At 27.3% G+C, this 22,434-nt stretch overlaps 1 protein-coding gene across 1 annotated transcript; it reads left to right on the plus strand.

The window, feature by feature from the left end:
- Window positions 1-733: 733 nt before the first annotated feature.
- LOC136091776 (3-oxo-5-alpha-steroid 4-dehydrogenase 2-like) lies at window positions 734-22,103 on the plus strand (the record flags this gene model as incomplete). The annotated part of the gene is made up of 3 exons (XM_065819488.1): window positions 734-872; window positions 17,387-17,537; window positions 22,037-22,103. Coding segments are annotated over 3 exons (357 nt in total), but the record flags the coding sequence as incomplete, so codon positions are not given.
- Between the last annotated feature and the right edge of the window lie 331 nt (window positions 22,104-22,434).

A 22,434-nucleotide genomic window follows, 5' to 3' on the forward strand; every position in this document is an offset into this window, starting at 1 on the left:
ATATTTAAGCTATAAAAAAGTGCTTCAGGAATCTTGAGTTATAGTTTTATTTGCCAAAGGTTAGTTAGGCAGAAAATGGAGCAAAACTTAACAGTTTTCAGTTATAAAACTTTGGAGTTTGGGACTTTTTTAAATGCCTTTATGCAACGTGAACCAGAAATTATAAACTCAATAACCACTTCAATTTTCACAGGTGGGTTTATTGTATTTATAACTACACTTTGGCTACCTGCACCTTATGGACGTTACTCATATACTGGAAAATTATTTTTATTACCAATATCTCCTCGCTTTGGATGGTTTTTACAAGAATTGCCAGCTTTTTTAGTACCGTGTATTGTTATTGGTAGTTCTTACTTGGGTAACTCGCAAAATAAGTTTTCCAGTCTTCAATTAACTGTTCTTGGATGTTTTGTGCTTCATTACCTAATTAGGTAGGAAATATTTTTAAGAATTCATGTTTAAATAATGATAAATATATTTATTTTTAAATGATTATCCAGTATTTTAATAACTTTATTTTTACTTATATATTTTGTTCTAATAAATCTTTGTATTAATTTATTTATTAACTAATTTTTTTTTGTATATCTTTTACTCTCTTTAAAGAACATTTTATTATTCTTACAATATTAACGGAGGAAAATCGTCCCCGCTCATTGGCTACTTAATGGCTGGTTCGTTTTGTTTCATAAATGGATATATTCAATCGCGTGGCATGCTCTTGTATTAAAGCGATTTGGATGATAATATTACACGAGTAGTTTTTGGTATATTGGTTTTCTTGGTTGGTTTGATAATAAACGTGCACAGTGACTTTCTTTTAAGCAATTTGCGCAAACCTGGTGAGTCGGACTACAAGATACCAAAAGGTATAAGTGATTTTTTTAGACTGTTGTGGAAATACTATTGAAGCTAATTTGATAGCCTAATTTAGAATGTTTTAAGTTGAGCTTTTGAAAGAACTACTCTTTTTGCAGAATAACCAAGAGAGTGGCAATAATGTCGCATATATTTTAAAAATAAATAGAAATTAAATAACTAGTACTTCCTCTTGCATATGTTTGCTATTATAAATTTTAATTAGCAATTTATAGCAATAGTAATAATAATAATAATTATTATTATAACAATGATAACAACAACAATAATAACAACAATAATAATAAAAATAATAATAATAATAACAACAACAATAATAACAACAGTAATAATATACACTGTGACAATTGATGAAATCAATTTTAGAGCACAATAACGGAAGATGTTGTGCTATAACATCATTTTTCATTCATAAAAAGATTATAAATGAAATACTTCAAAACAGTTTTTTTCTTTCTTAAAACAAAGCCATGCATTACATTTTTTACAGCTTATGTGTGAAAGTCCTGACTTACAGGACAAACACCTTTGTCTTTTTTTATCGTAACATGGCATATGATCAAAGCCATCTTTTCTTATATCACTGGAAGGAATTCCTTGAACCCGAGCAAACTTTTTTGGAGGTTGTGCAATATTATCTAAAGATGGTCTTCCACGAGATGATGTTACCTTGATCAGATTCTCAGCAACTTCTGCAATAAAGCATTGCAGTTGCATAAACTTGTATTGGGTCTACAAATCTTTAAACCGCGTTGGTACAAAAACCATGCATTAACAACATCAATTTGAATTGTATGAAACCAAATATATATATATACCATCATTGTGTTCTTAACCTTGGCTTGTACAATGCACACATCATATCCAACATTTCTATGCCACCCATGTATTGGTAGTATACATAAACAATGTTGGGCTGTTTTACATCAATTTTTTTTTTCAATGAAGGATCATATCTGCGAACAGTGTGAAGTGGTTCTATCCTTACATATGAAGAAACTAAATTAACTGGTTTGTTATCATACCAGCGAACTGCGACCATATTCTTGCTCGACTCAAGAATCAAAAGCTCCTCTGCCTTGCTTTTTCAAATCCTTTTCAAGCAATAACGGACAGTTCTTCATTCGTTTATCTCGAATTGTTCCTACATAATAGGTTTTACGTTTCCTCAATTTGATAATAAGAGGCAAACTTGTGAAGTAGTTTTCAGCAAAGACTTTGACATTGTGTTTATCTAGAAGTGAAGACGTTATACTAATTACAACATCTGCACTGACATCTAAACTTATATCCGAATTGTTTATTGACTTCTCTTGATAAATATCAAAGTCATACAAAAAGCCTGAAATGCCACTTCGACCCCAAAGCTTGAATTCCCATTTGTGGGGCTTTTTTAGCAAGTACTGACACAAGAGAGACTTTCCTTTAAAAGGAACCATAATCTCATTAACAGAATGGAACTCTTCCGGTGAAACTTTCTGAAAGTTAAGGCTTAGCTCTGTTATTCATGTTCGTCACTTCCATACAAGGTCATCTGCTTTTTCTTACTTAGATATTTCTAAGTTGTTTACAAAATGAATATTTCAAAGTATAGTTTTAAATTATTTTTTTCCCATAATAGAAGAAACTCCGTTGTAGGTCATAAATGTTTCCCAATATGATCTTTGACTTGGAAGCTTTACCAACCCCATTCTTAGATAAGCAGCAATAAACTTCTCCAAATCTTTTTTTTGAGATATTTTTCTCTGAACCTTTTGATTGCAGAATATAAATGTTACTTTCATTTGTGATGCTGTACAACATCTCATCACTAACAAACGACTTGAAGTATTCAAAGGGTGTTGTTTCCACATTTGGTGTTGGTTTCATTTCAGGCCCCTTGAAAGTTAAATCATAAAGGAGTTCAAAATTCTTACTTTTTCATTTGTAAGTAATTGGTTTATTCTTATTTGGGTTATTATTTGTCTCTTTAAGATTCTTAGATTGTCTTGATGCTATATTAGCTAAAGGTTCATCGTCGCTTTCTTCTTCGATAGCAGTGCTGATTGTATTATTTTCATTATAAAACTATTTATCACTTTCATCCATGTCATTAAAATTGCTCTTCCCATAAAATGCATAGTTTAAAACATCGGATATACTTATTTTTTTATCCCTATTCTTCTAGAATAGGAATAAATAAGTATATCCGATGTATTTATTTTTAAGTATGAATAAAAACTTAAAAATATAGATAAATAAACAACTTTTCACAAGGCTTCCTACTAAAAAAGCCCTTTGTATCAAATTTGATACATACAAATTCAGTAATCAAAATTTATGCATATTTGATAACAAAAACACAAGAAACAATTAGAAAAGTTTTCTTTTATCTTTATTATAAAAATTAAAGCAAAAAAAATATAACACATAACAAAACACATAAAAATTGATAAAAACAATGCAAAATAAATACAGTAACAACACTTGGGGAGCACTACGTGAACCACTTTTAAGATGTACTATTTTAAAATATTTATTATATAAAAATTTACCTGGATGAAAAAAAGTGATTATACGGAACCGAAAACTAGCTTCTCATATTTGCAACAACGGGTGTTTTCAGATAAAAATAGTTATTTGTCTAAAAAATACTGCGGTTTAAAATGTGTGTATTAGATCTGATACCTAGGGTTATTAAGGGTTAACTTAAAGCAGAAACTCAATACATCCAATCAACTCAGCAATGCTGCAGTGAAAGGTGATAACAAATCCACACTTTATAGAGGAATTGCAAATTGTATTGAAGTTTGGTCAATATGTGAATATTTTACATCAAACAAACAATTTTTTTATGTTATAATTACAACACTTCAAGAACTTGTTATAATTACAACAGTTGAACAAGGCTATACATTTGTTCTTACTTACATTATAAAAATCGATCCTTTTGAGCTACGTTTTTGTAAGAATAGATAAATGAGCAGTGGTAGATTTTTTTTGAGTCATTAAGATATATACACCAGTGAAAAGGTTTTGGTAAATATCTGCTCAAGGACGTTTTTATTTTCTGGATAGGAAATTTTTATCGGACATTTGACAATCATAATTTAAGAATAAGATAGCATAGAAGTTGCTATCACTATAGCAAGTTATGTTGCTAAAAAATTATAAAAAAAAGATTTGGATGTCAAACTTTTGATGAAAAAAAGCATTGTTTATAATAATAAATACCTGAAAATCTTACATGGGAAAGTCACATTAAAAACTTATCAAGTAAAATTTCAAAAAGTATATAAATATTGTACAAAGCAAGAAATGTTTTAAACAAACATACTTTAGTCCAATTATATCACTCATTTATTAAATGTCACATAAACTATGCAAATATTGCTTGGGGTAGTACAAAGAAAAATAAACTTAAACCTCTTTATTATCAGCAGAAGCATGTAGAACGTCTCATATATTTTTAAGACGATTATACTCATGCCAAGCCTCTATTATTTGAAATGAAAGTTTTTAATATATATGAGCTGAATATTTTTAATATTTTTTTTTATGTTTAAATGTAAAACCAATTCATCCCCTACTTCTTTCCATAATTTGTATTCATTGAAAGAGAAAAATTAATACATTTTACGCAATGATAATTTTATTAGGCAGCCCAATTTTCAAATAAATCTTTTTAAGTTTTGTATTGATTATCGCGGATCATTCTTATGGAATAAAATAGATTAAAAATTTTACTGAGCATTACATTCATCAAAGTAACTACTTTTCTTTTAAACGAAAGCTTAAAAAACTCATTTTTACAATCGAAGATGTAACATTATACTTTTGATTTTTTTTGGTCTTCTACGAGTTCCCGCGTTCTTTTATTATTTATTAACGATCATTATATATAGGGACGAACGGGGTGACAAGGGACATGGGGTAAGATGGGACTTGGCAATATCTCAGTGAAAAATTTAATAAAGCAAAAGTTTTTTATATAGGTTATAAGTTTGCAATAGCTTCTTCATATTATTGTGTTTTTTAAGTTTCAGAAGTTTTTTTTTTTCGGATATTTGCGAATATGTAAAAATCTAACAATTTTCCTGGATTTTGAAGACATCATTAATATTAAATATTTATGTGTTGTTTGCATATATTTTTATGTTTATGGTTTTTAAATATTCACTATTGTTTTATTTAACTACTGAAGAAATATGATTAGCATATGCCTACGAGAACTATATAAAATAAAGGTTTTCTCACACCTACTAGTGATGCGGTGACTTGGGACAGGAGAATTGGGGTGAAATGGGACACCATTTTTTTTACTGAATTGTAAAAAAATTTTACAATTAAGCATGTAATTCATGGTTAAAGGCACATCCAAATACTCCTATGACGATATATGACATTTCTGAAAGTTTAGGAATAGCTTATAAGAGAGCCTTTACTTCCCAAAACATTCAAAATGGTTTTAAAGCAGCTCGCATTGTCCCGTACAATCCATATGTTTTCAGTGATGTCGACTTTTTATGTTCTTATGTATCTGATCAAGCAATTCCAGCAAATGGCAATTCCGACAAACAAACAATCCCCACATCACTGTGTATTGTATTTGAAGTTATTAATGAAAAGAAACAGCAAATTAGCGCTTATATATATAAGGCCATTTCCAAAAGCGGGTGAAAGGGTGGTAAAAAGAAAAAGTGCAAAAAGCAAATGTTCTAGGTCTCTGGTATTGACTGACACACCAACAAGAAAGGAACTAGTTGAAAGTTTATCAGAATGTAAAAGAAAACAAGAAGATAAAGATAAGAAAAAGAAAAAAAGTTACCCCCTCAGACATCAACTTAATTTTGACTCAATTTAAACATCAAGCAACCTGTTGATCACAGTTACAAATGCATTTAGAATGGTATTTTATTTTTGTTAAACATAAATAAATTTTGTGTATTGTTATGTTTTATAAGGAGTAGAATAAACATTAAAATAATGTATAGAATTATTTGTTTCTATTTTTGTCCTATTTCACCCCAACCATTGTCTCATTTCACCCCAACATGGGGTGAATGGGACAAACAGTGTCACTTTAAAAAACCAAGCCCTTGAACTTAATTTGATGGTTAAATAATGGGTTTTGCAATAATTTAACTGACAATTCATTGGACTATAGTTTTAAACCGATTTGTATGGTTTTTGTGGAAAATTTAAAGCGCAGCACACAAGCAAATATTTTGTCCCATCTCACCCCGTTCACCAAATATAGATCTCATATTGCTATAAATATTGTTTTATAATAATTTGCAAAAAGAAATTAAATATTCAGTTAGCAAAGATCAAGTGAAAGTATTTTAAAAAAAGACCAAGACCCAAAAAATATTTATTGTAAGATATTTCTTCACTTCTTTTAATTTCAATTATAGTAAATGCAAAATTACAAACCTTTGATTTTATTTATAACGGAGAGTTTTAGGTAATCTTAGCAACATGTAAGGTTATGTTTAGAAGCTTGATGATGTATAGCTATCTGAAAGCCTATTTCAGTGTTCTGTGATACCGGAATAAACTGAAGCAGGAAATCAGTTGGCAAAAAATCCAGCACAAAATAATGCAAAGCACTCAAAAATCTAACTATTATTTAACCATTTTGATAAAATAAAAATAAAACATTTATAATACAAACACAACTCATAAAACTTAAGCTTTTATACATACGCCGTAAAAAAACTGGCGTCTTATTTTTTCACGTAAAATTCAACAAATCAGGCTGTGTTATTAAGTAGGCCATGGTATTTTTTAGAAAGTATTTACTCGTAGGTTTTAAGGTAAATTAATCATTAAAAACGGCAGGAGAAAGATTATTTTTAGATATATATATATGAAGCATAAAATATTAAAAATATTAAGTTCGTCATTTTTAAGTATTCTCATTTGAGAAAAAAGTTGTTTGGAGTAAGAAAAACGATCAGCAAAATTAATTACACGTATTGCATTTTTCTGACGGCGCACAGTGGTTTAGAAACACTTAAAATACGGCCAAAATACAGTTTTTTGAGTAGGGCAATTTAAATAATGTTATTAGCTAACTATTTTCTACAGTTTCTTAAGATTTCAATGGTATAAAAATCTTACAAAAGGTATAAAATTTTAGGTGTTTCTAAATCACTGTGCGGCGGTAGAGAGATTGTAACTTGCTTTTTTCAGTACTTGCCCACGCTAAATTTGCACAATTCATATAGCCAGGGCTGCCAAGAGGGAGGGGCAAAATTTACATAAGTACCCCGGGCGCCATGATAATAGGGCGCCTAAAGACGAAAGACAAAAAAAAACCACAATGAGATATTATTTACAGTAAAAAAAATAGACTTTATTGATAGGATTTAAAATAAATTTACTTGGTAATGTGCATAACAAGTTACTTTTATTTACATTACCAAATAATTATAGTTTAAATTATTTATCTTTGGTTGGTAGGGATCAACCAAAAAAAAAAAAGTTTGACTTGTTTTTTATATTAAAGATATTGAAGAAGACACAATGTTTTATCCAAACAAAACATTTTATTCATAAATCATATTAATGCTTTTGTTATTATTCTGAAAAAAAAATTATGAACAATTTTTAAAAGCAAAATAAAAAAAAAAAATATTTATTGACTCTATTTGCTAAGGTTTAACAACTCCATAAAGAGTATTAAAATCTCAATGCAAATTAAATGTCACGCCTACCCTCAAAAAAGAAAACAAAGTTGAGACTTATAACTACAAGCTGGTGCTTCTCACCGATACCATGCAAGTTGACGGAAAGAACATCATTTATTTGGATTATGAAGCACTGTGCACAATCTAATATCAAAGTCTCAATATGGATTTGTACACCACAAAGATTGCTTACAAACTTGATTGAATCCTGTAACATTTTAACAGAAGCAGTTTGTCGTGGACACTTAGTTGGCATAATTAACTGTTAATAATAATTAATAATAAATGACTTTTCCAAGGCGTTCAACGCAGTGTCACAACGAATTCATTAAAGATCTATGCCTTTGACATTTGAGGCCAGCTATTAAACTGGATCTCTAGTTGGGTAGCTAATGGACAACAATGAGTAATAATTGGAGAATAAACGTCGGAGAGGAAAAGGAGACGATTAGCGTACCTCAAGAGCTAGTTCTTGCATCACTGCTTTTGAGTTCTTCATCAATGACTTACCAGAGTGCATTTTCAACCATACCAAACTATATGCCGATGATCGCAAGATCTTATGAGTTATTGATATCAATGAAGTTTCCTCTGATTATAAAAAGTGTAAGCGGACACCGATAGCGCTGTAAACTGGTTGCACAACTGCCTTGTGAATTTCGACGTCGAGAAGTGTAAAGTAATGCAAGTTGGTTGTCGCAATTGAAAAACTAGTTAATAATAACATGGTTGACATTGACGTTAAGAAACACAACCTAGTTCTAACATGCATTGAGCGTGACCTTACTAGTATATAACAACCTCAAAGTAAAAGTAGAAGCAGTAGCTTGGGTTGGCAATTGAAATCTTGGTTGTCTTAAGAAGTCATTTTATGACTTCTTAAGACAACCAAGTTATCTAGCTATGGAATATTAGGCTATCTAGCTATGGAAAAGACTGTATTAAGTGTACATTAAACTGCATCTAGAGTTTTGAACTTGTAAATTTCATACTCAAGCGTGTCCAACAGCGCGCAATATTTTTAATTAAATTTTTTGGAATTTGTTTATGATTCCTAATTTGTGAATGTGCCTCATAAATATTTACAATCCAGATGCAGTCTTGAAAATACGGATGTTACTTAACAGCATTAGAAATACTAATAGATATATATAATTATAATATAATAACAGTATTAGAATTAAAATAACGGTATCAGAAATAAAAAAGCAGTCATTATATTCTATAATTGTACACGCGTTTAATTTTAAAATATGTATGCTTATAGGGGTGTCTAACTGCTTTTATGCACCGGACATCGTGAAAGCTCTCGGCGGCCCTGAATGAATGCAAAATAAGTTTGGAATAAAACTTTTTTACTTTTATTGATTCTAGCCTTATGAAGAACTCCATTATTTTTGGAAACTTTAGTACCAACATAATCAATATGTTGCTTCCATGTGATGTTGTCATCAAGAAATACACCTTAAAATTTTGTGAAGCAATCTCTTTTTATTTCAATTTAGTCAATAAAAATGTAAGGCAGAGCAGGGGTTAAATAATGTTTTTTAGTTATTGAATGAAAAAGAATGCATTTTGTTTTTTAAATATTTATCGTAAGTTTATAGCATTCGAACAAGCTAGAAATATTTTTTAGTTCTTCATTCATAGTAGTAAAGAGTTGATTAATATTGTTACCATATAAAAATAAATTACTATCATCCGCAAACATACTACGTAAACAATTACAAGCTTTATGCAAATTATTCATGTAGATTAAAAGAAGAAGTGCCCTAAAAAGTTTGTTGAACTCATGAGCTATTAATCTCGATTCAAAAACATCTTTGTTATCCACTCTAATATGCGGTAGGGAGTCAGAGCAAGTTTTTTGTTTTCCATCAATTTCTCTTAATATTTTCCAAGAGCGTTTAAAGTTGTTCTTAACATTTTCTTAATTTTTAGTACTAATTATTTTTTAAGTTTTGACGAGTTTTTTCAAATAGATATTTGTAATCTTTGTATAATTTTTCATTTCAAGGTATTTTTGTTTTAAGTAATTTACATATAACTTTTGTTCGATCTTAGATGATTTTTGAAAACCCTTAGTTATATAAAGAGCATTTTAGCTTTTTTGGTTTATTGTTTTTTCACAGATAGGAAAACTGGCATCTTAGACAGAACAAAACGTTTAAAAAAAATTTCATAAAATTTATTCGCGTCGTCATATATGCTTGGATATGTTGATATGCTTCCGATGAAGCCGTGATAATTGTTTTTTAAACTGTTTAATATTGTTCATGTTATTTATGCGTTTACTTATGTTATTATTAGCTTTTATCTTAATTTTAGTATTTCAGTTGAATGATAGATATATTGGGAAATGATCAAATATATCTGGTTTCAATATACTTTTTTGTATATTGTTATTGAAGACATCAGTCATAATAATGTTATCAATGAGAGTTACTGAGTTTGTTCCCAGTTGGCACGGTACGCTTTTAAAACGTTTTTTAGACGTTTTTATAAGGTTTAAACCTAATAAAAACGTCCAAAGAACGTTTTAAAAACGTACTGTGCCAACTGGGTTGATACTCTAGTTAAAAGATTATTTAGGAAAATTGCTCCTACTTGAAATTATAAATTATAAATTTGATTTTTTTATAGTCATCTTTTTTAAAAAAAGTTATGTTTATAAGTTAAAAAAATTCATGATCGCCAATAATAGATTTTTTAATATTAATAATGCCTATTTTCATAATATTTTGTTCAAATTTTGTGAACTTTGTTTTTAAATCTTGCAGAACATTTTACGGAGTTTTAAGTTCCAGAACATTTTACAGCACACATTTTTAAGAACAATATATATAAATACAATACAAGAGTAATATGCCACTTTAAGATACCTTTTGAAACAGCAAGACTCTCAAAACTCTCATTTACATATCGTGGTCCCTATTTATTTAACAAAATAATTTTCAGAAATGAACCACTAATAAATTTAAACAACAAACACTCTCTAAAAATAAAGCTAAAATATACAATAATCAAATTAAACAACAATAAGAAATTTTTTTAAACTCTAAATAAAAAAACAAAACACCCATAATAAAAAAAAAAAAATGTAACTTAACTTTTAATAGATATTGATAAAAAAAAATACTAATAATAAGGTATATAAGTAACTCATACATATATACCACGTATGCAACTAATTTTTGTGTATTACACGTCTAGAAAAAAGTTACTCGATGACAAGACTGACTTAAGTCTTCTGCGAACTTCCTATAACTACCAACAAGTTATTCTTATTATCAATCTTATTTTTATTATATTACACAAACATTATTTTGTACTACACAAACATTATTTTGAAATATGGCAAAAAAACATAAATAAAACATTTTATCATACCTCCAAAAATTAGTAGTTTCTTTTTTATTTGATGTATTTTTTATTTTAATTGGAAGAGTATTGAGAATAGCAATATTTTTTACGTATACATTATTATATTGTTGTATTTGATATTTATTTAATCATGTCTTGGTTTTGTATGCAACTATATTTATTAAAAATCGTGTATTTTCGGCTTTATATTTATATTATTTATAATGGTATATCTTTACCGCCAAGCTGTGATTGATTACTAGTAAACACTTTGTTATTGTAAAATAAACATAAAAAAAAAAATGCCTTGACACAGTGATCTGTGATATGACCGTAAAGACTTTTAAATTGTTTATACCTCCAACCCCCTCCCCTCTCACACACACACAAAGAAATCAAAATAAAAATAATAATTTTATGTTTTAACTACTTTTTTCAAAAAAAGGCGTTACACAGGCATACTTATAAGTTATAAACAGACTAGCTGTTGACCGCACAAAAAGTTGGCACGAAAACTATTTTTAAAAATTTTCTTGTAACAATTTTCTGTAACTTTCTATTTCTATAAGAGAAAACTTGATCCAATGTATCCATTTAATAAACAAAATAATTTCTTGACTGCACTGGGGTTTACAGGGTGTGTACCATTATTTTAGAGTAAATTTCCTTGATTTTTTCCTGATATTTCCCTTATCTTCCATCTGTTCCAAATTTAACATAAAGTGACCTGAAATTAACTTGTAAAAAATTAGGCTTTCACTTTTTTTAAAAAAATTTAATAGCAAAAACATGTCTGAAAAAAAATTTATTTCATGTGTTTAACATATTTTATGATATGTGTACTATTTTCTAAAGTTATGTAAGTTTGATGAAGAGACATTTTCTCTAATTTTTCCACAATCTAAAGAAATATTTTAAAAAAGAAATCTTTATATTAACAAAAATTATAACCTAACGTTATATCATGAATTCTCCATAAGATAAATTCAATTAAAAATTAGTAAAACAACTGCTTTGATGTACTGAATTCGTCCGTATGTAACATCAGTAAGTTTTAAACTTTTTTATTTTGGCTTATACACTGGTTTATTTAATACTTCAATATTACATAAGCTAGTACTCGATCAACTTAAAAAAAAAAGTATGAGCATGCAAAACTGTTAAAAAAGATATATGCAAATGATGAATATAAATGCAATCAATATTTACTAACACTTAATTTTTATGTATAAATATAATAACAGATTAATTTCAGTTCGATAATTATTACTGAACTTTTTTAAAACGCTTTTTGATTTTGCGATTAAAATAATATTTTTTTTTGTTTTTTCACTAAAATAAATGTTTTTTCATTTTATGGACATATATAGTCACACAATAATATAGCACAAACATAGCATAAGATATTTGACTTTTTCTTTAATTGAATTCCATACAAACATAAATAGTATTCAAATTTGGAATTAAAAAAAAAACTGTAAACTCGTTCTTTTTAATCGTAAATCTAAAGCTAGTTTTATAATTAGTAATTTACTAAAATAATCTTGCTGATAATATAAGTTCAATAGGTAAATAAAAAAAAAGATATGAAAATAGAAATCAATAAATCAAAAAAAACAAAAAATCACCTAATATATAAAAGACGACTTACATTTGAAAATTCAGTAACTTACTGTTATAAAAAACACAACAATTTTTTTAAAAAGGACTTTTCTTAGCCCTTAGAGGATGATACCAAAAGTAATCAGCCTTAGTAATGTAACTATATAATTATCATTTTTGTTAACAGACAACGACAACAAACAAAGAAGGATATTAAAAGTAATCAGCCTCATTAATGTAACTATATAATTATCGTTTTTATTAAAAGACACCAAAGTGAGTTTGAGTTAAGAATTCAATTAAAATAGTTATGCATTTCTAAAACAAGATAAAACACATTTTAATACTGTTATTTCATGTTAATGTTGTGAACTAACTGGCTTTTTATTAACAAAATCCGGTTTCCCAGTAACAAAAACTGGTTTTTTTAATGTTTATAAAATATCTTTAAAAATATAGAAAACATACTCTATACAAAATAGAAACAGTACTCTTAACATACGATATGGAAATTCATAATAAGTACATAAAACTTTAAGTAATAAACTACTTTCAATCAAGTTATAATTAAGACCTTTTTATTTATAATTCTTAGGTTCACAGAATACATTTAAAAAAACAGAAAACGTAGATCTATTATAAAATTAATCTTCTTTGGCAAATTTAATAGTACTAAATAAATGATGTTAAAAAATTATGATTGAAATTTATTATTTTTCTTACTGATAATTAATAAATTTATATCAGTAAAAGTGATAAAAAAAAGGAATAGCAACAACAATACATAACAAAAAGTAACGTATTTATATATTAACAAAATAATTTATTTGCAAACAAAAACATACAATAAATTTATATACAAAGTAATTTACTTTCAAACAAAATTATACAATACAAAAAAAACTACATTTGCAATTAATATTAGTAAATAGTAAATTTACAAAATAATACTAATTGCAGATGTAGGTAACTGAAACTTCCCCTTTTCTTTTTCCTTTTTCTGTTATAGCGGCCACCACTATCCTTAAAGAAATGTAGGGCTTAGATCCACTATAGGATCTAAGCCCTACATTTCTTTATCTGTAGTTTAAAAATGCGACAATCAAAAAATCTGAAATGAAAAATGCAAAGTTTTAAACAGGGTATCTACCAATATTTCAAGATGGATTTTCCTGATCTACTACCTGTTTTCCCTGACTTAATCTAAAGTTATCCAAATACAACTTTAGAAAAAATAGACTTATATTCTTTATAGAAAAAGCTCTTCAATCGTAAAAATATAAACATCAATACTATGCATATCTGGAAAAAAAAAAATTTATATTATGTGTACAATTTATGTTTTACACAAGTTTGATGTAAGTTACGTAAGTTTAAAGAAAAGCCATTTTCTCTGATTTTTCCATAATTTTTTCAAAATTCAAGCCAATATCTCTGATTATTTCCTAATTTTTTTGTATGATGAATGAATTCCGTAAAATTATCCTGTTTTCCCTGATTTGAAATAAACCCTGTATAAATGCATAGCATTGTAAGAAAGTATATTTTTACGCGGAGCAATATATACGATTCGTACGTGTAAAGATATATACATATATATTTATCATGATAATAGTATCTATTAAATTGCAACAAAAACCTTTGGCTAAACCTAAATACTACTTACAAATTTAAGTCAACTTACCATTAAATGCAGTTATTACTGCAGACTGCTGCTGCAGTTCTGTATTTGTAGTTGTTGCTGTTGCTTCTGCTACATTAAATAAATTATAATGACTATATATTTATTCAGGCTTTCTCTTCTAATTTTGATAAGCTATCTACTAAAAAGAAAGAAAATTTTCTTATTATTCAATAAAGATTAAAAACAACATTACATTGCAGTATGAAATATTGTCAAAATTTATTATTACAGTATTAAAATTAATAAACCATAACACTAAAGCTTTTAAATTTCTTGCATTATTATCTCTAAAATTATATTTTTGATCATGATATTATCAAAATATATAGACATAGACATATATTAAGACATAAAAAGGATAAACAATAAACAAATAATATTTAAAAAATCTTACACATCAGTTGCATAGGCGTTATAACATTGAAGTATATATAAACAGCGTTTACAAATAAAAAAATAAATACTCACAAACTTAAAAATCTTACGATTTGGCTGTGGTAGCACGGCTATAAAAATAAAATTAATAAAATATAAATTACCTTATATTAAAAACAAAATAAAATAGTATTTACAATTAAAAATATCAACACACATAAACTATAAGATTATAAAATATTAATGTTTGGTTGTGACTGTAGCACTAAAAAGATAAAAATAATGAAATGTGATATAGCCTTATCTTTATATTAAAAGTAAATAGTATTTTTATTTAAAAGTTCAACACACACAAACTTAAAAATCTTACTTTTTGGTTGTGGCTGGACAATTATAAAGTTAAACATAATAAAATATAATATAACCCTATCTTCTAAATATAATATTATTTATAATTTTATGTCATTATCATAATACAAAAATTGAATAAATTAAGTTTAAAATCTCTTTATAAAATTTTATTTTATATATAACATTAAAAATTATCGCATGTTAATATTCAACTGATGTAAATTTAAAATTATGCAAATGTAAAAACTATAATTATATATTGATATTAGGGGCAGATCTAGGATTTTATTATAAGTGCAGCTAAAACTTTTCAAATCACGTTATAGTCGAGAGTATTTTTCAAGTCGGTTAATATATGTCCGATAATTTCTTCGATTAGACTAATTACGATAACTATACGATAGTTACGATAAGATGCTGCCAGACAGTTATTTTTTTAGTTTGAGCCTTGGTGTATATATATATATATATATATACATATATATATATATATATACATATATATATATATATATATATATATATACATATATATATATATATATATATATATATATATATATATATATATATATATATATATATATATATATATATATATATATACATATACATACGGCCCTCAAAACTAGGGTCGGCATTTCTATATTTTATTACAACACCTTAGTGTCAAACCTCTTTTACCGACCTCCTAAAGTTTCAGATCGGCAATATATACCCATTTTTCCTAATTCCAAAGGTTGTCTAATAATTTATATATACATATATATATATATATATATATATATATATATATATATATATATATATATATATATATATATATATATATATATATATATATATATATATATATATATATATATACACTTTGTATCCCAAAAATAACCGAACTTTTTGGATATAAAAATAAAACGCATATTATATCATCATTGAAAGTTATTATTTATTCAAAATAGGTTCCATCAGACTCGATACAACGTTTGGCACGATCAAGCAGCGCATGCATAGATTTTTTTATATCATTTATAGAAATGTTCTTCAGCATCTCGGTTACAGCTGCTTGAATGGCTGGGATATCATCATAAAATGCTCCTTTCATCTTGTTTTCAGTTTTGGAAATAGAAAATAGTCACATGGTGATAGATCAGGCAAATATGGAGGGTGGTTGATAAGAGAAATCCGTTTTTTCTTCAAAAATTCATTCCCTTTTTTGGTCTTGTGAGGCGGTGCATTGTCGTGCAATAAAAACAGTTGTTTTCCTGCTGGATATTCAGGTCTAACACGACTAATTCTTTTCAACAAACAATCTAAAACGCCTAAATAGTATTCTCCATTAACAGTTCGATCATCTGGAACAAATTCCTTGCGGACAATACCCTTCGAATCATAAAAAGTAATCAACATTGTCTTGATTCGAGACTTCTGGAAACGCAATTTTTTTGGTTTTGCCTCACCTTTGGACTTCCATTCAGAAGATTGACGCTTTTAGGGTCATATTTAAAGCACCATAACTCATCACCAGTTATGATCGAATCAAGAAAGTCTGGATCGTTTTCAACAGCTTCCACAATGTCTTTGCAATGCTCCGCACGAGCGATTTTTTGGTCTTCATTTAATTCATGTCGAACAAAACGCGCACATACCTTTCTTTTACCCAAATCTTGAGTTAAAATTAATCGAAAAATTCTTTAATTCTTGAAAATGATTTATTCAATTGTACAACTTTTATTTAAAAACTTAGCACTAGAGGCCTTCTGTAGTTTCATTTATTTGAGTGAAGCAACGTAAAACCTGGCGGTCTTTTTCGCCCATAATGAGATTTATTCCAAACAAATGTAATGTTTCGTGAGTCTACATTTGTCCGCTACATAATTAACAAATGAATAAAATTGTAATAAGAAGTTAACTTCTAATGAAAAATTTTAAATTAAAATATCCTTGTGAAAAAACCTTTTTAAATATTATTTTCATAATAACCGTATGGATCTTTTAGTCTATCAAAAAAGTTTAAAATAAGAATTTTTAACAAAAACGTTTTCACTAAAACGGTGTTGTTGAAGTTTTTCAATGAGGTTCAATAAGTTTTTCAATAACAGTGTTAGCAGTAGTATTGTTTTAAACCTGCTGAACTAGTTCAGCACGTATAAAAGAATACCACTGCAAACACTGTTATTGAACCTTCATGGAGTCAACTCCATGAAGGTTTTGCTTGTTGTTGTATATAAAGTACTGCTTGTCTTATTTCTAGTGTTCTTTGTACTTTTTCTTTGTTTTGGTAACCATTAATATAAATGTACATATATACTTATATTTTTTGATCTTATCACAACTAATAAGATCAGAGAGGATAGATATAAGCTTGTATAATAAGATTTTATTTTTGTTATATTTAAGAAGGTCTTTGTTTTCATGAGTAAATACGTTAACTAATACTTTTTTACTGCTTTGTAAGGTGGTTTGTTTAATGTTGTTTCGTGTGCAAATTACACTGGAGAAATTACAGAATGGATTGGTTTTGCAATTGCAGCTTGGAATTTGTACGCATTTTCATTTGCTTATTTTACAATGGCTTTTCTAGTTCCAAGAGCTATACGACATCATAGGTTAGTAATAATTTGTTTGCGTATAAATAAAAGCAAATGCTTTAGTCTACTAATTAGATGTCTAGCAATCATATTACTGTTGAGTCAACGTTCAAAATGTTGTCGACTCATTACGGCGACATTGAAAAATTTGTTCATCAAACATTTATGTACGTTTTTGTTATTGAAGCATTGTATCCAGACAACATTTAAAATTAGATTGAATTTCAAAGATAAATTAGATTGAATTTTAAAGATAAATTAAATTGGATAAAGTTTTCAAAATTAGACTAAACAAACATTAACCATTTTTATTACCGCGAGTTGTTTTTTGAATCAAGATAAAAATTACAAAAAATGAATAATTTTAGATAAACAAATTTTAGTGCTCCATTTATATTTTCCAAAACAAACTTTGAGTCTATATTGCCAACACTTGATGACTGAGTTGTAAAAACCAAATCCAAAGGTATTCACTAAACGGAATTGAATACTATAATTGTATTCAATTCTGTTCTTATCTTTACTTACATTAGAACGGTCATTTGACCAGAGAATTAATGGAGATTGAAGTCGCCAATGTTCAATAAATTTTTGAGTTTACTTTTAACTATGGTTTGTCGTTCCAGAATAAAAACTACAATAAAAAGCAAAAAAATTCAAACTGTTTCGAGTAGACACTTATTATAACCAAAAAAAAACAGTACTTGCACTTATTCCAGTTACAGAGTTTTAGGCCTGCGTTATTTAATTCACAGTGGTCTAATGAGTCGTCTAAATATAAACAGACACTACGGCCTTGCCGGAGTTCAGATAATTTATTTTATTCAAATGAAAACCATCAAACCTTTATCAATGAATTGCTTGATCATTGTTCTTTTTTTCTTGATTTGTTTTATTTCTTTAAGTCCTAAGTCTGTGGAGTCTTTAAGCATCAGGCAAATCGAGATTAATCCGGAATAATCACATGCTTCTGGTTTTTTCACTTATTCAATGAATTTGACTGCTGGTAACATCAAATATGAATGTATTTAGTAGTATTTTAGCCAATATTCTTGTTTAAAAAATTTTAACTCATTTTCTAATCAATTATGCTTTCTCTCTTGTTTAGAAAGCTACCAACCGGAAAAACACTAAATAACAATAAAACTGAATAAAAATTTTTTTCATGTCGTGAACTTAACATTGAGAGTTAAAATAGCAACCCCGCATAACTTTATGTTGTGATTTTTCAACTTACGGCATAGGGAATAAGAAGTTTCAAAATATATTTTTTACCTTTTTCTAAAGGTAAAAAATATATTTGTTCTGTTTTAAAAGTTTTTATATATATTTTTGTATTTAAATATTTTGGCTGCTTTGTACAACTAGTTTTCAGCACTGCTTTCTATATAGAACTAAAACGTCTATAATCATATACAAATAATAATACAATATAATATAATTAAATTTAATTCGTTGTTGAAAATTATTTTTCTTATGAAAAGCAAGTTTTTGACCTACAGTCCAAGCATTGCCATTTACTCAACATTACATTTTTTTTCGTTGAGTCAACAAAAAACTATAGTTGGCTATACGTTATAGTTGCATCGTAATTTATTGGCTTTTCGTTACATTAACATTGGTATTACGCTTGTTTCATGATGATGTTCTTAGTTAGCACCAATCTTAGTAATAAGTTATAATCTTTACGTTAGTCCTACGCAATATTTTGTAGCGTTTGCATGCGAGTAATAGCTCATTAAACTAATATTGACACAACACATGTTTCAATAAGTTCATGCTACTTTAGACCATTGTTAGAACAAATTTGTGAGTCCTTTGATGGGTCAGCGTAAAATTAGAGGTGATTTACGTATGGCTTCTTTATGTTAATAACAGTTTACGAATCTTTATGTTAATGACGGTTGACGAATCTTTATGTTAATGACGGTTTACGAATGGCTATTATTACGTTAGCACAATGCATGATTCACTAAATTAGCATTGATCACTCCTAAACTTTCAGTCAAAGTAACTATCAGGTTTTTCAAGAAAAATATCCATTGCAATAACTAGTTACTGATGTTATTATTTTTTTTAGTTTAGCTGTTTAATCACCTCCAGCTGCTTTATAGAGACCACACAGACCTATCAAGATTTGCAAAGATCGGTTAAACTTGACATAGAGTATTATACAAAGAAAAGCAGCTAATAGCGCCATTTTTTAATATATATATATATGTTTGACTTGCTAATAATCTCTCATTTGATGCTATTTTTCTATTTCTTATTTACCATTCGCACTTTGAATCCTCGTTCATTAAACACGTTTACTCTTTGTCCGCGGTTATGGCGCTCCATCTACTGTTGCACTTGTTTACTGCGATTCTCTTTATTTGAACGCTGTAAGGTAATCAGCTGAATGATGTCTAACTACAATTGTCAGGCTTTCGACTCTACTTTTTTAAGTATTTCCCAAATATGATTTAAAAATTAGGAAATGCAAAAATAATAAAACCGCAATACCAGAACGAGAATCGCACAAGTCATTTGTAATTATTCAAAAAGTTATTGTTTTATTTCTAGCTAGTTTTTACAATATTACTGGACTACTTTCTTGGGTAAGCAATAAACTTTGTAAAAAATGACCAATGCACAGTGGGCAAGAGATGAAAAAAAACCCTAAAACCAACTTTATAATGGAGTAATTTTTTTTTATAAATGTAATTTAGACACTAGGGGGTGTGTCTAAAACTAAAATAATTTTTTCCCTTTTATGATTTTTCAGCTCAGTATATCAATTTTGCCACAAAAATCGTAATACTTTATTTTTCAAATATTGAAAGAATCATATAAAAAAATAATGAGGCCAGTAAGACAATTTTACAATATTTTAATTTCTTAACGGTATATATAAGTAGATCGACATCATATATTGAAATAAGACAAAAATATATGAAAATTTGTTTTTTTCCATGCTTACTTTTTTCAAAATATTTTTCAAGAAAAACATTAACAAAATATATATACAACAAAATATAACAAAAAATAAAATATAACAAAATATAAACATTTTATAACATTTTAATTTCTTAATAGATTACATTAGTCCATTGACATCATATATTGAAATAAGACGAAGAAATATGAAAAATTATTTTTTGTGCTTGCTTTTTTCAAAACATTTTTCAATAAAACCCCTTAATATGCGCAACTATTTTTTAACACTTACCTTTACATAGGAAGAAAAATATGAGACCGCACTACGCCATGTGATCAACTTTGAATTACCCTCTCATATATAGATAAAAAGTTACAACCAAGTTTCCTAAGCTCAGCTAACCGCAGTAGGTGCTAGGCTTATTTTTATAAATGATATCCAATCGTAGATTTTGCTTTAAAGAACTGAAGAAGACGCATAAAGAACGGTTTTATATTTTTAATCATTTAAATCTTGTTAAAGTCTTTTTTAAATAGCACTTTTTATGTTATTGTGGAAAGTTATGAAACATTTTATGACGGCTATGTGATTTTAGTTTAATAGTTTTTTTATTAGTAACTAATTTTGTTACGTTTAAGCGGTTTTTTAAGGTACATTTTCTTGAATTGTTGTATTATGTTAATTTTATGTGATAATAACATGTGTAAAAAGATTTAATAATTGTATTTATGTATGCAAAAAGTCTTAGAGCAAAAAGAAGAGTTTAGTTTAGTAAGAAGAAATTAGTTTGTTTACGAGAAAAAAGGTTTTTTAATTTCTCGTTGTGTTGAAGGCGAGAAAAAACATTATCTAGTACTTTCAGCTTTAATGTCGTCTAAATAACTTTTCTAAAATGTCGTTTTTATCTAAGATTATTATACTTTAAACGAAAAAAATATTTTTTGTTCATTTAAATTATGCCCAAAAAATGAAATAACAGTAAATCATTTGTAAAAAAAAGTCATTTTATACACCCAATTCCTATTTTTTTACACTAAAACAACAGAGGTTTAGATTTATACTACACAAAGAAGTTCTCCTAGCCCAAAACAAACTATGATCTTATGATGAAAAAGATTTGATTTCCTTGACCTCAATTAGCTATATTTAAACATACAACATGTCCTATCTAATTTGAATACCTTTGAGACGTCCAATGACCACCCTTAACAACCCTAAAGTGACCACTTGTGTAATCATGACTTCTCCAAACTTAAAATAGCACCCAAAAATGAAATCCTTGACCCCAAAAATCTCTATAAACATGTATCATATGTCTATATTTAACCCATAAATAGTTTTGTTAATTTTAGAAAATTTTGACCCACTGTGCAATGGGAGGCGTGCAAAGTTGTATAACAAAAAAAGTATTACCAATAATAAATAGACTTAAGTAGACATTATTACTTGTGTTATTTTGAAAATATTTCATTTATTATTTTGTTATTTTGAAAATATTTCATTTGTTATTTTGAAAATATTTCATTTATTTGTTTCATTTAAAAGTTTTGGTTATTTATACTGTACTAATTATTTAATTAATTTTTATATTTTATAGGTTTTACCAAGAAAAGTTTAAAGACTATCCAAAAAATAGAAAAGCTGTCCTGCCGTTTTTATTATGAAAGAAAATTATCGAGTAGAGCGTCCTTCTTTAATTCTGTTATAAATATTAAAAAAAAAAAATTAATACAAGTGAAATAGTTATCAAATTTAAATCAATTAAGAATAATTAATTTTTATAAAATATCGTACAACAATAAAGCTTTACTTTATAATGGGATATTATAGTATAACAATAATATATCTTTACTTTATATATGGTACATTAATATAACTTTACTTTATAAAATTGATTTATAAAATTTCTTGCAGATGTTTTTAATTATAATATTTATATCATATTTCTTCTTCGGTTTAGGCTTATTTTTATTAATGATTATTACCTAATAAAAC

This window comes from Hydra vulgaris, chromosome 15 (assembly GCF_038396675.1).
Source record: "Hydra vulgaris chromosome 15, alternate assembly HydraT2T_AEP".
NCBI lineage: Eukaryota > Metazoa > Cnidaria > Hydrozoa > Anthoathecata > Hydridae > Hydra > Hydra vulgaris.